Below are 17,498 nucleotides of genomic sequence, written 5' to 3'. Positions count from 1 at the left end.
AGGTTTCAATTTGCATTTGCAGGAATCATTTTAATTTTAATATGATGTAATTGTTTACTTTATTTGAACTTTTACCAATTCTACTCCACATTCTCACATCACCAATCTTCGAACTACTTAAAACAAAATGAAAAACATTAACAAAATTAAGAGATAGGGTCTCTTAATATGTATTTACAGAGATGAAGCTGATAGATTGATTTCCTCACTTCCCACAGGAAATCCGGAATATCCACAATGAGGAGCTAATGGGGATCCGGAGGGAGGAGGAGATGGAGATGTCTGACGATGACATGGAAGACCCACCGGTAAACAAGGATGCGGATGAGACAGGTAGGTCAACAAGTCAGTTGACTCACCCATAATGGAAATATATCTTAATGTACCCTACATTCATCCAGGAGCATGTAGCTATCCACCGCTTCCTGCAGGCATTGCTATTTTGTCAATTTTTACATAAGACTTGACAGTACATAAAAGGCTTTTTTTGTTTTACAGATATCTGAATTTATCAAGTAACTGTCATATTGTGTTTATGTTCTGTGATAGAATTCATTAGCGAAAACACAAGCAAGATGAATAACTGACTGATGCATTTCTATAAATGGTTTTAAGTCTGGAATGCACCTTTAGAGACAATTGCATCTTGGTATGTCACTCTGGCTAAAGGCTGTCTCAGCTAATGCACATCATTCTCCTTCTCTCTGCTGTTTGGATTCCCTAGCAGATAATCTAACAGCTTTCTCCCTCTTCTTCTACACACCAGGGCACTCCTTTGTCAAATAAAACCATCTGCAATGGGCGTAATGGAGCTTACAAAATAGCTTTCCTCCCAGGTGGTTTTAATTCAGCCTAATTTAAGGTCCTTCTGAAACACCTGTCAAAGTATCGTGATTATAGGAGATGATGGCTATTTGACCCATGGTCAGTTTGGCTGGGGCCGGTGTGACACAGCACAGGGAAGTCCTCAGACAAGAGCTTGGGCAAAGTCAACAGATATTGGGTGCCAACCAAGCTTTTTTTTTCATGCAAAAAACTGAACAATTTTATATTGTTCCTGTTGTGATAGCTTTTATTTCTTTTGAATATTTGTTTTTCTTTCTTTTAATAAGGATTCAAGAACAACTCAGTAAATACATCAATAGAAACTAAATTTATCAGCATAGTGTAAGGAGTCTATAAATTCAATAACAGTGAATGTAAGAAACAGTATGAACTTTTCAAGTCAATTGTCACAAATACTTTGATTGACACGGCAAAAAAAAAAAAAACCTGGTAAATAAATGTAATCTGCTTGTGAAGCAGATTCTTCTGCTCAGTCAGTTGTCTTTTTTTGGTTTCACGGGTTCGATGCTTACTGGAAGTCTCTCCGCTTTCCATTGCTTGGCCCACAGCTCTCGTTACATTTAATCTTTAGGTAAATACATGCTAGTTTGTTCATTATTTTAGCCAGTTTTAATTGGGGCTGCCTGTTTTTCGCCTCACCCATTTACTAATTACTGATCAACAAACCTCATTAAATACTGGAGCTAATTAATCTTGATGTCTTGCAGTATGTGGTATAAGCTGAACTCTGAAATCAAGTAGCTCACTGACTAGGGTACTAGGCTGTAAGATGTTGGACCCAGGTTCAAGCCTCAGTCAGGTTCTCTATGTGTGACATCTAGAGACCATCTGTATAAAAAAGTGTGTGTTATCCATTTGATAACTCAATTGGGTTATTACATCACAAGAGCCCTGCCCAGAACCTTGAGTATTATGTGCACTATGTTGAAATCATCCACACCACCAGCTGACCACATGTGTGTTCCTTTTTTTGTGTCTAAGTGAACCTGTTTAACTTGGCAAACAAGCAGGTTTACATGTTATTTATTTATATTTTAATGTTCTTAATTGACATTTTTCCCAGAACATGCTACTCCATTAGTAGGCACAGAAAGGCAAAGGCTTAGAGGAAGTCTGCTGCTACCATTCCAGTATATCCTCTTTCAGCAGGCTAGTGGAGTAAAGCCTGAGAAGTAGAATGTGATTTGTATGTGACTCCTACAACAATGATGCATGAGAGCATTAGTAGTGACTCTTAGTAATTTACCATTACTGTGCCTGAATACAAATGGAATTGTCCCCTAATGTATTGTGCTGTTGGAATGAAGCATGATCATGTTACTATGCAGATATGAATGCTTAGAGGAAACAAGCAGCACTACATTATTAAAGATGATTGCTAGCAATGAAAACCATACATTTAGTTTAATTGGCAGTGAAATACTCACTAATGGATTTTGTGTAGTCATTGTCAAGTGAAAGTAATAGAAGTAGAATAATCTATGGCTCTGAATTTATTGTCACACAATAATATATATCTCGAATTGGGTTTGGGCAGTAATGCACAAGTAGTGCTGCTACGAGTGAAATTATCATGCAGGACACGTTAGTGATGGTAAAACAAAAGGAAGGAATTCTATAAAACTCTCAGATAAACATGTGTAGTGGATGTGTTGTGGTGTTTTACTTTGTTTCTCGTGTTACTATGCGGTTTATTTCTATATGAAGCTACAGATCCAGGGAGCATGTATAGGAATACATTTTTTGCACATATGTACATGAAGATTACAGGGATCTATCTTTTCAATATAATGTTCTGCTTCTATGGAATCAGAATACATTTATCTATAGAAAAGAAGCAGTAGTGCCCTCATTGAAATCCTTTATTGTTTACCCAATCACAATTTTTACATTGTAATTTTAATTCATTGATTGAAATGTTCGCTGTACTTTTTTCTATGTAGGTGATACAGTAACTTGTAGTGTAAATCAAGCTCAGTAGTCTTTCAATGGAAAGAATTTCAGTCTCTATATCCAATCTACTGTATCACATACTCACTCACTCACTCATTCTGTTCCATCTTCGTCTACCCCCTATTTCTCCAGGCCTGGCAGCTCAGGCGGAGGCACTGAAGGAGGAGAACGACAGCCTGCGCTGTCAGCTAGACGCCTATAGGAATGAGGTGGAGCTGCTGAAGCAGGAGCAGGGCAAGGCTCAGCTCCCGCGCACAGAGGAAGAGGATGCCACCCGCCAGCAACAGCTCCGCTTCCTGCAGCAGGCATTGCAGGGCATGCAACAGGTAACTAAGCCCTGCCCATTGAAGACTCGGGCAAAAAGCAAGTAAGCAGGTATCTTCCCCATTACAGACAGTAAGCAGCCACCACCCGAAGAGAATGGGAAAGAACGGGCTAGTAATCTGCATTAACTTTTACATTATCACTTGTAGTATAAACTGTCATAGGTTAGTGTCTTCATTGCTAAAGCTGTCCTTTTAATAAAAACAATACCATAGAATTGGAATTCAATATAAAACAGTGATGATTGTATTCTGCTTTTCATTGTTTCCTATTAGAGCCACGTGATGGATTGTACAAAATTTTGCAGTTTAGGATTTTGCTTTCCTTCCCTACCAAGCACACCTCACAAAGGTACTTGGTATTCTGATGGTACTGCAGAGATCCAAGTGGTCACAGTTTGATTTATTTATCAGAAGATGAAAATAGAAACTGAAATGTTTTCCACTGGTGCACTAGTGGTGATCCCCCTTATCTGTGCCTCCCCCTAATCCTAGCTAGGAAAGTTTATTTTAACACTAATAGGAGTTCGAAGAACCAGACTATCTGAGTGGGTAGAGCTGAAGGACAGAGAGGCAGTATGGCTGACGTTTCAAACTGAAGGCTGTCAAACTGTGTGACTGTGTGGGTAGGGCTGGGATCCTTCCTCACCTCCGTCCCAACCTGACTGTTCCTAACTGGATAACAGCAGCATGAATATTTCGTCCCCTACGATGAGGTTTCCCTGCCAGGTTGTCCCAAGAAAATCTATTACAGGGAGTATTCTAGTTCTTAAAAACAGACAAGTTAGTTTGTTTTTCACTTGCAGTGCTAAGAATGCTACGTGCAGCTTCGCATGATGTATTTATTGCAGAGACACTAAAATAGAAAGGGGCAGTTTATTCAACAGGTACAGCTGACTGGAGCAGGTATCAGCTGTTCAATTGTAGATTGCAGCAGCTACAATTTAGGCAACTACAGCTCGGTAACTATGTGAAATTTAGCTGGTTATGGCCCTAGCATATTGTCATAATCTTGAATCAATTTGTATGTATATAGTACATGTTAATATAAATGTGCATACTGTGCTATTAGCATATACCTGGTTAAATTCCAAATCAAATTAGGATAATCTCTCATTCAAATGCACCAGTTTTCTCATGATGATTGCATTCTCAAGTAAATTCAATATAAATGTCAGGCATATGGACTGTGCAATTAACGCAAATCACCTTTATATATGCACACTGACACATTAGTGATTTATAGTTGCTAGCACATTAGCAAAACCAAGTTTTTTTTTTAATCATTTAAAAAAATTAATAAAACCTAACATGAGCAACTGATAATTCTGTCTCTTTCCAGCAACTGCTGAACACCAGAGAAGAGTTAAAGAAACAAGAGGCTGAACTGGAGAAGACAAGAGAGGAGAAAGTGCAACTGGAGATCCAGCTGCAGAGCATGAAGGAGAAGGTGGATCAGCCCTCACTGATGCCTAAACATCCAGTCCAGGTTAGTATGGTGAAATCTTAAGCATTGTTATACCAGCAGCATGCATTGTGATACCTTTTTTTTTTTTTTTTTTTTATTACTTTTGATTTATTTTCTATTCATATAACATGTAACACAGAAGACTGAAACTGTAATTGTGGGCATTCATGAGCACTATTTCAAGGTAATTCAGCTAGTTGTTTTTGAATGTGTGCTGTATAGGAAGGCACAGGGGAAGCTCAGTGTCAGATTAAGTGCAATTCCAAACCTTTATTCATGTGAAGTGGTTCATATTGTAAAGTGACAATTAGTTATGCTTATATACAGTAAACCCTGGCCTACAAAGAAATGAAATGATTGCAATGAGAAAATAATTAATATATACAGCTATGGCCAAAAGTTTAGCATCACCCGATAGAATTAATTTGTTTTGCTTAATAGTCAAATGAAACCTGCTGAATAATGTTACGTTAACATATTGAATTTCATACAGGTTTGTAGTTTTCCGTACACTTAATAAAAAACTGACAAAAATTGAAAAATGTGGCATTTCGAAATCTGACATGAAATACTGTACCACTGTTACAGCTTCCTGTATACTTGTGTGATATCATTTTGTAGTTTCTTTGATTACATAAAATATCTCAATTTTGTTCATGTATTTATATATTTTATTTATTTATATATATTAGGTCTCAACCCTAAAATTCTAGGTGATGCAAAACATTTGTCCATAGCTGTACATCAAGTATTTTGGAATGACAACTAATTGAGGATAGATTATTTATTGCCCTTTCTTCTCCAGTCAGACCTCATCCTTCACTACGAATCCACTGTTGTCTGTGCTTCAAAAATAGATTTTATAAAGCATGGCCTATAATAAATCCAATGGTGGCATACGTATTATCCATTTACTTCCAATGCAAAATGACTTCTTCATTTTACCCCCTCACATGGGCTTATACAATAACAACCAACATTCAGTGTGAGTCGCCATCTGCTTGTTAAAACGTTCTGCTTGTATTTGAAGTGTGGACGATTATCTCATTAAGGTCAACAAGATATTTAGGAAACAAGTGGTCCAAGTGGGGTAGAAACTGCCAACAAATGCCCAACCCCCCCTAAAACCACAAACAAATTTATTTATTGAATAAGCCACAATATAATGTGTTAGCATATTTATAAATTGTGTAGTTTAAGTAAAAATGTATGCAAAGGGGTCTTCCGAAGGCTCTTGCAAACTTTAGCCTTAGAAAAGGTTATGTGCTTAAGAATAAACCTGGCCTTATAAAGCTCATTATAAATTTGGTTTCTGCACATGTCATGTTGATTTATTTATTGTCAGTACAAAAAAGTACAATAATATAGTCCTAAAAGTGTGTTATTTGTAGAAAAACCTTGTTGTAAAATATCAGGAAAAAACTTGAATTTAAATTGTCTGTCAATTACCCTTCTCTATCTTACCCATCAAAGTGAAAATTACAATTTTGTGCTCCATAGCTGTGTGAAAAAATAACTTAAAAGCTCATGGCTGAATATCATATCTTGTTTGAGATCAGGGGAGAGGTAAATTGTCCATATCTTGTTTCAATTAGTTTTTTTTGTTTTTTTCTCAATGTCACCAAAGGACTAAATAATGTATTTCTAAAAAGGTAAATTTTTAAACTGTTCATGTTTGGCAGACATGTTAGCGACTGGTTCATTTAAAGAACAGAAAAAGGGAGCGAAAGGTTTGGTGAACATCTTTCCTTTAGTACCATAGCACTGCCCCCCTGAATCACTCCCCACTCTGAATAACCTGCGATTTTTACAGTTGGACATGCAAGTATTGTGCCTCATTAGTTTCTCAAGAGTTTTCCTTCTTTTTTAAATTGATTTGATTGTAGCAGGAGACGACAGACACAGATGACAGAGGAAGCGACGAGAGCTCTGATCAAGGAAATGTAAGTGCAAAGCGCTTTGTTGTTTTTCTTCTGCTGTCCTCAGGCCCTGCTCTCCTCTCGCAACAACATGACAGATCATTAGAGGGCCATCGAGTGCCAGAGAGCTTTATTTGTTGGAGGATAAATCACCTTGACACAACTAGGTTACAAAATAAAATACTGGCACGTAAGGAAAGGCCTCTAAAGAAAAAATTAACCCCAGAGCGCCAGGGAGTGATCTGCACCAAGGGGTTGAGGGAGGCCTGACGGTTTGATACAGTGCAGTTAGACCGGGAGCTCCTACTGCTCCAGTCATCAAGCTGCCCATTGGCAAGGTATAGATATCCGAACTTGTCAAAGATAAGAAACAAACAACAGTGATCATTAGCACAGCAAACACTTCATTATTTTAGTTGTTAGGTTTTTGAGATGGGTGCTTCTGATACTGTCAGTGAGTAGTTTTTTTGTTGTTGTTGTTCTTACTACTTTGTCTTTAGAAATGATTTACCCAAGCACATTTCTGGAACTCTTCAGCATTTCAAAGGCAAAGAGATGAGCACTCCTGTAGGTTGTTGACCTCAGTATATTTGCAAGTGAACAATAAATATTAAACTGTGGTGCGAAACTTATCATTTTCTTAAGAGCAGCACGACCAAGGTCTTTCTTGTTTGGACAATGAGATTTGTGAATCTCTTTATAAATAGGGAAGGGTTGTGCAGACCATCCAAATTTTGCAATTCTTTTAAAAGATACATTGTATCAGAAAATTTTAAAGCAGAACTTAAAGTGAGAAATAGGCAGATGTCTGTGATTGCCTAATGCAGCTTGGACTGGGGGCTTAATTATATCAATACATTGTATACCATTCTGAGAATAGAAACCGTAGACCAGCAAACTAATCTAATATACTAATATGCACATATGTTCCCATTTGATTTGTTTTTAGTATGTTGACATTTAAACTATTTAATTACTTAGCCTAGAGTATTCTTTCTGGAAAGTTACTTGATAAGGAAACTGTTTTCCCAGAGCAACACAACTGTTAATGCATCTTATGCTGACATTGAAGGCTGATAATTTCAGTTTTCTAGTGAAGGGCTTGTGTTATGGAAAGTATTGGACGACTTCGGGAGATTCACTGTGTTTAAGCTAAACATAATTTCTTACGGTTTGTCTAGCAGGACAGCGCTGTTTTAGAAGTTGCTTCTGCAAGTCAAGAGAAGGAAAACCAACCAGAGAAGGGTCCATCCACCCCAGTAAAGTCTGAGAGAGAGGCCCTGCTTGTGGGTAAGTCTAGAGCAGGACGAGTGGGAGAACATTGTTAAAGTCCAATGCTTCCTTTAATTCTAATCAATAATAAAACCAGAAAGTGTTCATTTCAGCTCAGTTCACAAGAGGGGTTGATGTGAACAGTATTAAGCCTGATGGATTATGCTTTTTCTGAATGCAACAGCTGCTTGTGCCCTGGGTTATCACTGGGATGGCGTAGACACACGCTAACATGGTGTCTGGTTAAAGATGCCAGTCAAACTGCCACTGGCATTAGTCTGTTATAACAATCACATTTCTCGAAACTGAAATAATGTGCTCTGCGTCAGTATCCCCAAGCTCTCCAGTGAAGTATTGCTATGTGAAAGGCTACGTCAGGACACTCCAGTAGAAAAAAATACAACTACGAGTATGCCTTGTTTAAAAAGAAATAGAGCACTTCATGGGAAAGTCTGTACAACTGCCTGCCCCAGTGCTCCCTAGGAAGTAGTACTGATAGTTAAGAGGCTGTGGGGTGCTTCTGGTTTCATAACCCAGCACATGACTATTTTATTTATTGTGTCAATTCCTTTGGAGAATGAAACTCATTATATGCCACAGTGATTGCAGTGATTAGCTCCAAGGCAGTTAAGCAGCTAATGGGCTGCTATTTGGAATTAACCCACATCAATCACAATGCATTGGAGGAGAGCTGAAATAAAGATGAAATTGACCTGTCCTGCTGACAGGTCTGTTGTCCCTGGTCCTAATGTCTGCATTTCATTTCTTTTCATTGCTTTATCCCGCCTTTCTTTCACAATGGAATCCTATATTGTTTAATTATTTCCAGTTACAGTGTTGTAGAATTGAAAATGATTTCCTTTTACAGATAGTTTCACAGGGTCAGCTCTGTTCTGCTGTACCTTGCTTGAAAAGAGCTGTTATTTATTTGTTTTTTGACTCGTGTTTCTCAAAACGGTACACCCTGTAGTCCTAAAACACAAAAATAATCAACCCACAGCTGAAATAAGTGACATGATTTATTGCATTTGGCACATTTGTGTTTTTTTTATTATTTCTTTCAAATCCTTCTTTCAAGCCGCATAATCACTCTTGCATGGAACAATTTCCATTCTTACCCCACCCCAAAGGCAAGCTGTCAACAATGTGCTCTGAAACAGTAGACTAACAAATTATCACCTTATATATTTATGGTAGTGAAGTCATATAATTGAATTAATTTAATAAACTCAATTTATGTTTTGATGTGCAGTTGCAATAAAAACAACTGAAAGAGGAGTAGTACATATGGATGTCTGACACATCCCTGACCCATAGGGTCAAGTTAGTACGGAGCTGTGTACTAAGTTGCTTACCAGCTAGTACGGTACTATCTCAGGATCATCCCCAGCTGTGTACTAACTTAATACCAGTTGCAACGAAAAAAGAAGCAGAACAAAGTTGTCAACTAGCTGAGCCCTAGCTTTAGTACGGTACTAAGGATTATGGTTTGTTTTGGTGTGCTTTCAAACAGGAACTGAAGAGGGCCGGGGCTCAAAATCTGAGCTATTTGGTACAAATTATATACATAATATACTGTATATATGTGGTTTTTTATAAAGGTTGTTTTGGGGGGGGTTTCTGTTTATTTTATTTATTTATTTTTTTACAAAACATAAACATCTTAATTATTTCATTTATTTTGATTTATTCATGCTTAAGTTTTAAACTTGAAAGGGTATATTTACGCACAACAAGTACTTGTTTCATGTTTATTTTTATTTATTTTATTTTTTTTTTTTTACAAAAAAAGACCAATAACGGGGTTTTTTTTTTTTTTTTTTTTTTTAAATCAAAACGAGACTTTCCCCCAGCAAGCACCAACAAACTTGTTTGGTGTTGTATGTAGTCTAAACACAACACACAAGGACACACACATATATATATATATATATATATATATATATATATATATATATATATATATATATATATATATATATATATATTTTTTTTTTTTATATGATAAAAAAGAAAATGCATTGCGCAGGCAGAGATTAAACCCAGCACAGTGGCTACAGCACCGATCCTCTATACGAGAGCTGCAACCCCTTACGAGTGTATCAGTATTGTTGTGTTGCATCACCTACTAGTCCTGACCCCTGCCCCATGCATGCTACAGCCTATTAATATGTAGCAATGGCTAGTAAAAGCATACTTTGACACAAGTATACATATAACCTGTTATTTATAACTTAAAAATATATTACTGATATATTAAATATTGCAATTCTGTTCCATGTGGGTAGTACATAATTACTGTATGGCTTTAAATATATTCTCAATTATTTCATGATATTTGTAATAAATCCTTTCAACCTTGTAATATCGTAATGCCGTTAGATCATTTTTCCGCTATGGAAGCGATATGATCAATGTGGGGGTATCGTTTTCCGTATTGTTATAAAGTCACGAAACTCATTCCAACGCTACACAAATATATTGCAATCCCAGCAATGACATCCCTTATATATATATATATATATATATATATATATATATATATATATTATATATATATATGCATATAAATATGTATTTTATATGTAAAATACAGGTATGTAGTTTTGTGATTATGAATTGTTCAGTTACAAAAGTTGTAAATACGTTTTGTTAATATTTCACATTTATTTTACTTGGTGCGGTACTATAAATTGTTAGTCTATAGAAAGGGTTAGGCTAACTTAGTCTCGTACTTAGTAGCCTCTAGAGGGCAGCAGCAGTTATTTTTGGGTTCCTTGCAATTGAGACCTTCTTTAGTACGCAGCTGGGGACTAACTTCAGCCTTCAAGTTTGTTGCAATTGGTATTTAACTTGCGTACTAGTGTAGTACGGAGCTGCGTACTAACCACGGGATCATCCCCACTAGTACGCTGCTTTCAGTTTGTTGCTGTTGACCCATAGTGTCCAATTCTATCATTGTTTCCAGGAATAATCTCTACGTTTCTCCATGTCCATCCCTTTGGAGCCAGCATCGAGTATATCTGCTCTTATTTGCAGCGTCTGGACACTAAGGTAGGCAGCACATTTTTCTGAGCAGCTCACCGCTTTCTGCATCGTCCTATTCTGCTCCTAGGTTACTGTATCAGTAAAAACAAATTGAAAAGAAGGTTGCATCTTTACAGGGCTGCCCTCCAATTAGAGTTCTCCAGATTTAAGTAAATTCCAGTCCCAAATCAAACTTTTTCAGCCAGATCAATCTTCCATCCACAGATGTGACCTGTGTCTTAAATCATGAAATTAAACATAACACATTGGCAGTCAAGTGGTACACACCAAGACACGTGTTCATGAGAACACTCCCTCTCTGCTGTGATGTGTGTGTGTGTGTGGCTTTCGAACCCACATAGAGAAGTGGAGCCAGGAGCCTGGATATTTAAAATTCAACTCCATTTCTGCTGTGTGCTTCTTCTCATCATCTAACTCCAGAACGATGCATTAGCACTGTGGAGCCTCACTGTGCCACAGTGCATTATCTTTGCCTTAGATGAATTTGAGTTTGTTCTTCAGAAACCATAGCTGTAGCTTGTCAGAATCAAGTGGAGGAGTACTTGTTCACAAATCCCAGGAGATCCATCGCTGCGATACAAGGACCCTGTCATCAGCATGCTTATTATACAAGATGGTAAATAAACAAGAAAGAAAAAACGAGTATGTTTGATCTCCTGTGACCGGTTCCTCTCTGTATTTACAGATTAGCACTACAGAAGTGGAAACCCTGCTGGGCCGCCTGCCGAACACATTCCGGCAAGAGATCTCGGGCGTGGGGGCAAGCCTAGAGAAGAGGTGGAAGTTCTGTGGCTTCCAGGGGATTAAAATGACTTAGATGTTAGTGGTTAGACTTGTGTCCCACAAAGAAATGAACTGGGCCCAAGGGGGTTTGATTCTGGTGGTCGGAGAGACTCGTTTCAAATTACCTTGGCTCAGCAGTGATGCTAGAGGCCCTCTTCACTCACAGGCAGGTTGCTATAGTGACAGTGGTTTCTGTGCCTTGCAGACAGCCCTGTTTATGTTTCAAAGGATGTTTATTTCCTCAGGACTGATAAACGTTGAGAAAAATCAGACACCACAGTTTTCTTTCTTTCTTTTTTTTTTTATTAACTTTTTATCATTTGAAAACAGTCAGTTGACAGGCTTATTTTCGTATTGTTCCTTGCTAATATATGTATATTTTACCTTTCTAAAGTACAGGGTGTTAACTGTGTCTGAACAGGCTGAACAGAAACAAATATCTTTGCTCTATATATTGTATTAAAAAAAAAAAAAACTGAAGTGTTTTTTGTTTCTTTTTTTGTTGTTTGTGGAATGTTCTCCTAGGAGGCATATACCTGATTCTGCACAACAAGAACTTGCCCTTTTGAGTTGGGGATGTTTCTTATTTGTCTTGAATTTTCCCCATATAGTTTTTTTTTTTCTTTTTATGATTTTTTTTTTAGGCTGTACAAACTTTCTGAAAAGTACTGACACCTGAGCCTGGCACATGTGTTATAAAAAAAAAGGTTGAGGTAAAAAGGAGTAACAATCCATGTGGCAGCTAGCCCTACACTTAACTCACTAATTTCCACAGCCAAAACTATCTGTCTACACTGCAGTCAATTTCTCTAACCACAGGCATACTTCTGAGCTTTTCCGATCTGGTGCTCCAACTGTTGTGCCCGCTGGCTATCCTCTTTGTATAGCACATTGAAAAAGAGATTCATGACTGGCTGGCTGGCTGTATTGTCAGTGCATTTGATTGAACATAGAACAGGCGATACAGTATCTGCTGAATAAAATACCCATGTTTATAGGTTTATGATGCTTCGGGTTATTATTTCTCATAAGAAGAGACTGTCCTTTGTGTACCCAACCCTTCTGACTCCTACAGTAGGACAGAAAGGCTGTGATTTTGGGGGGGGTGGGGGCTTAAGTTCTGCATTTGTCATTTATGACCTTTGTGAAGTTGTTTTTTTTTGTTTTGTTTTTTTGCTTTGGTTTATTCAATACCGTAAACAACTCAAATGTAATTCTTACATATTCGCAGCTCACTAAAACTGCTTTGTAAAATTCGTTTTGGCAGCTAATATCTATTGCAGTTGTACAGTCATTAGCACTTTCTGCCTTCCAAGTCTCACAATATATTGTGTATTCGGGCTGGGGAAATCTGTTATGCTTAAGAACACAGGTGTCTGTGGCACTGGTGGACACGTGTAATATTAGTGTTTCACTGGCTCGTCCTACTGTAGAATTCTTGTGTTGACCTGCAAAAAGTCTGCTGTCAGTGTTTAAAAGGGCCTAATTCAGTGGCTGTTTTAAGTGTAAAGCTTAAGGGATGTTAATATTGTAACGACCTAGTATTTATTTATATTTAACCCTTCAGACAGCGTGGCAGTGAGTCTATTTCGCCATTAATTTTCCTTAGTTTTTTCCTGTATTGTATTGGACGTGATATATAGATTGACACAATATACAATGAGATACCTCCTTTTCATGTCTGGAGTTTATAGGATTCTTTGTAGCAATGCTGCCATCTTAAAATGTGGTATTGATTTTTCAGACAGCTTGGGGGGGGGTGATTAGTTAGGTGGGAGGCTATTATGGACTTGTAGTTAAAAACTGATGACTGGAGGAGCAAGCATTTTTTAGATCAAATCAAAAACCCTTGTAGGCAATAATGGATACAAATTTAACACAAATTAGTTCAAAAGGTGTAGCTTATGACAGTTAACTTCATGACACGTTATAATTCAGTTCTTCTAACCAGACACATTGAATGCATTTTAAAGCAGTAGAATTTTATTCCAATTGACATTTCAAGTTTTTACTTGATACGCACATTTTAGCTGGCATTGGCTTGGTAGTGTGTTTCATTCCCAGCATCCCTAGTTTAGACGGATTTACAGGTGCGCATGCACACACATGTTTACAGGTCCAGTCAGTGGGCTAGACTGCTCCCGCTCAGGTGCTTTTATCGAGTTGTGGTCCCAGTGGAAAGTCTATATAAATCTTACAACCGTTCAGAAAAGTTGACAAACTTTGTAAAGCCAGAGATTATCTGTATTGTTGAAAATTGTATTTTTTAGAAAATAAAGTACTTTTTTTTATGAATCTCAAGATGTTTTTGTTAATGTGTGTATCCTGGTTATTTGAGCTTCTTACAAGCTAAAGAAACCTTGACAGATGTAGCATATAACACTATACAAATATCCACACAGTAGTCTGGATAATAGTAATTGAAGACACAGTAAGATTATTTCAGTAGAATGAAGCAGAACAATCAAGATTGTTGACATGTGGAAGATCATAATAAATACAACACCACTGTTTTTAAAAAGCTGAATCTGGGTTTATTTGTTAGCTTACATTGAAGATGCACATTCTTACAAATGTGTGTAATTCGGCATTTCATCTGAAAAGGAACACTGCCGCAGAGTAAGAAAACTGTTCCAGCCCTGTAACTGGCAATTTCAGTCAACATAAACCATTTTTATGCTTGGATACATTCCTGGACAATTTTGAATTGTAACAAGTTTCACCCATTTTAATGAAATAAATGTTCCTACAGTTCAAAGAGCTACCATATTAATTAAATCTGTATTAGCATAGTAGTTTCCTAATGGGGTTTCATCTGAGGCTGTTAAATGTAATAAAACAAAGAAATGTGTATAAAATCAACAGCGACAGCCAAAAAGCTCAAACTAAATGCATGAATAGCCTCTATTAGGCTTGATCAATGCCTCGTTGTAAGCCTTATTCCCAAAGGGTCGCAAGTGATTTTTTTTTTTATTTCAGCTGTTTTATTGGAGGCTTAAAGCTCTTAAGTTTCCCTTACTCTGAGGAAAAGCTTTATTCATTGTAGATTGGTACATGTATGTAGTATGACCAAAGCACAGTTTTTCATTTTATTCTAATTCAGAGATTCAAATGTTTTATTTTGAGTAACATTCAGATGATACATCTTGAATGTACAGTGTGTGCACATTACCAAAGATGGACAATGCAAATTAACCCACTGAGAACCAAAGCATACCTTTGGACATTTCAGTGGGTACGACACTAAGTAGGACCGCCCCTATTGAAGTTCCCTGTGGTTCCTTGCTAGGCAGAGTAGCTTTCCCAGTTAGAACTCCACTTGACACACGTGCCATACTGGATGTCTGCAAGTGTTCGGTGGCTATCTCTAAGTTGAGGGTGTATTTCTCGAACACACTTTGCTGTGTCAGACTTGCAAGAGAAAGCACACACACAACTTGATTAGAGGGAGCCACTGAACACTAAAAATATTAGAAGTCATTCAATCTAAACACTTTATTAATATTATTATTTTATTTTTTATTTAGTTGTTGCCAATGGCTTTTTAACTTGGTTTTCTCCCCAATTTGGAATGCCCAATTATTATTTTTATCCTGTTTCACTGCTGCAACCCCCCTGGTGACTTGGGAAACAGAGGCAGAAACACATGTCCTCTGAAACGTGTGAATGCCATCCGTCAAAGCGAAACCACCAGACCCATAGTGCTAGAGGACAACACAGATCTGAATGGCTCCACTGCAGACCTGCAGGTGCCCTACCAGCCACAGGGGTTGCTGGTGTGTGGTGAACTGTGGATTGCCCTGCTGACCTAAGCCCTCCCTGGGTGGTGCTCTGTCAATTGTGCACCGCCCCCTAGGGGCCCCCAGTCATGGTCGGCAATGACAGAGCCTGGATTTGAACCTGTGATCTCCAGGCTATAGGGCGCATCCTGCACTCTGGATGGAGTGCCTTTACTGGATGCGCCACTTGGGAGCACCCATAACACTTTAATAAAACTGTGGAACAGGTGAATATTTCTGCAGAAAGGTTGTCCAGCACAGAGGACATTACATCATACACAATAGCTACATGTGTAGACATACGCAACCTCTTGAAAATGTAAAAATAAAATGATACGTTAAAAGGGGTGCAGTGAAATTAGAAGGTTTAAAGGCTTACACAAAGTAGACTCTGCTATGTTTTTTTTTTTTTTTCTGCTCCATCCTGCACCATTCTGCAGCTGCAGTAGAGGAAGCTGTCAAGGATATCGCTGAGAGCAGGATTGAAACCCGTGTCGTCTTCAAGTGTTACAGAGCCATAAAGAGTTCTCCAACGTCTGCTCAATTTTCAAAACTTTCTTGTGTACGGCTAAAGCAAAAGTGAAAAGTCAGTGAACTTCAAACAAGCTCCTGCCGCTCGTTCAGATCATGGATTTACAGGGAAATTGTTCGGATCCAGCCTATTGATCACCTGCATTCTGCAAATTTTCCAGCTCAGTAAAGTGAAACCACTTAAATGAGTTTCTGGACACTTTATTTATAGGGTGTTCTGTAACCTGTCAATCTCATGGTGGGACCGCTAGTTCGATCACATCACTAGAAAAGCTTGCTGCCTTGCATGCATAAAAACAATAAGGATCCGCCCCCCCACTCCCACCCTATGCCCCGAATCTCCTGAATATGTTGAAATATTTGGAAGTAGAATTTCCTTGCTTGAAATCCTGATCAGTTATATCCTACTGGTGGAAACACACTCACATGGCCAGTCTATAAAAGTCTCATTTACCCTTGAGCTGTAACTGCAAATTTGACTGTTGAGATCATGCTGTACTGTTTAGTCTTACACCACTAATATAGCAATTATTGCTCTTCTATCCCACATAGTACCGACCATATGCTAAAATGGTTGTGCTGCATTTCTCCTGCGTAAAGCAAAAAAAGTGCTCTTGTGAAATTGGCTAGTGAATTAGCGTGCAGAATGCATTGGCATGCTCGCTCATTTAGAGATGTCTGGTAAGCATGCTTTGTCAAGAACAGTCATTTACTGTGTAGATGCAGTAACTAAAAAATAAAAAAGCACCAACAGGCATACAGTTAATATATTAATATTTATTTAACATCAGAATGACGTGCGTTGCCAAAACCAGGGTTTTTTTTGGGTGGTTTGTCTTAGTATCTTTATCCAAGCACTGTCCAGTAAACCAAAACACTCTTGTAATATAAATCATTTGCCTCAATTGTGATTTCACACTGCTTCACTGAACTTTGGCATTTTTCATGGACTGTTCTTGTCATTTTCTAGTCCATTCTCTGTCACGCCACTCCACAAATGAGTTTTCCTAAAGCTTTGCTGGGTAAATGCCAATCAAATCTGAGCAAAAATGAATTCCCAATTCAAAACTAACCAATTAGCCCAAGCACTACTGTAAAATAACATAAAACAGAGTCCCTGTTGACTGTACAAGACAGTAATGAAAATAAGAGCTGTCATAATGTCTTAAAAGTAGGGACCTTGTTTCAAGTTCTTATCTGTGATTTGTTTAAACATTTCCATATATTAACTCAGAGTTCACATTATTTGACGAGCAGCACAAAAAAAAGAGCTGTTGCTTGTATTATAAGGACTTTTCTATTGTTGATTTAATAAGCACTATTATTTAGAAAGGTAACCTTGATAGACTGTTGTTCTGGAGTGTTGTCTTGGTTACACACGATTTAGGAAACCAGGGATAAGTTTTATGCCTGATTAAGAGTTTCAGAAGCTGATTCCTTGACTGCACAGTACTAGTACTGCAAGAGTAAGTGTGTCTCTTCTACACAGATTGTTCAGCAAGCAAATAATGGTTGACTAAGAACAATTACAGGGCACTCTGCTTCGGGTGCAACAGTCTGTACAACTTATAGTTCA

At 37.8% G+C, this 17,498-nt stretch overlaps 1 protein-coding gene across 7 annotated transcripts in view; it reads left to right on the top strand.

The window, feature by feature from the left end:
- The window catches only part of LOC121318781 (ecto-NOX disulfide-thiol exchanger 2-like), a 127,370-nt gene extending 113,527 nt beyond the window's left edge, over positions 1-13,843 (top strand). For 3 of the 7 annotated variants that reach the window (XM_041255830.1, XM_041255825.1, XM_041255829.1), the window contains 7 exons: positions 219-333; positions 2,932-3,125; positions 4,465-4,611; positions 6,477-6,533; positions 7,691-7,799; positions 10,750-10,835; positions 11,515-13,843. In XM_041255830.1, coding sequence (XP_041111764.1) covers positions 219-333; positions 2,932-3,125; positions 4,465-4,611; positions 6,477-6,533; positions 7,691-7,799; positions 10,750-10,835; positions 11,515-11,646 — 840 coding nt within the window. In that variant the 3' untranslated portion in view covers positions 11,647-13,843. The remainder of the gene's footprint in view (positions 1-218; positions 334-2,931; positions 3,126-4,464; positions 4,612-6,476; positions 6,534-7,690; positions 7,800-10,749; positions 10,836-11,514) is intronic. The other 4 variants (XM_041255832.1, XM_041255826.1, XM_041255828.1 and 1 more) reach the window with 3 other exon arrangements.
- Positions 13,844-17,498: the final 3,655 nt, after the last annotated feature.

Source organism: Polyodon spathula, chromosome 7 (assembly GCF_017654505.1).
Source record: "Polyodon spathula isolate WHYD16114869_AA chromosome 7, ASM1765450v1, whole genome shotgun sequence".
Lineage (NCBI taxonomy): Eukaryota > Metazoa > Chordata > Actinopteri > Acipenseriformes > Polyodontidae > Polyodon > Polyodon spathula.
This window is presented reverse-complemented; position numbering and strand designations above follow the sequence as displayed.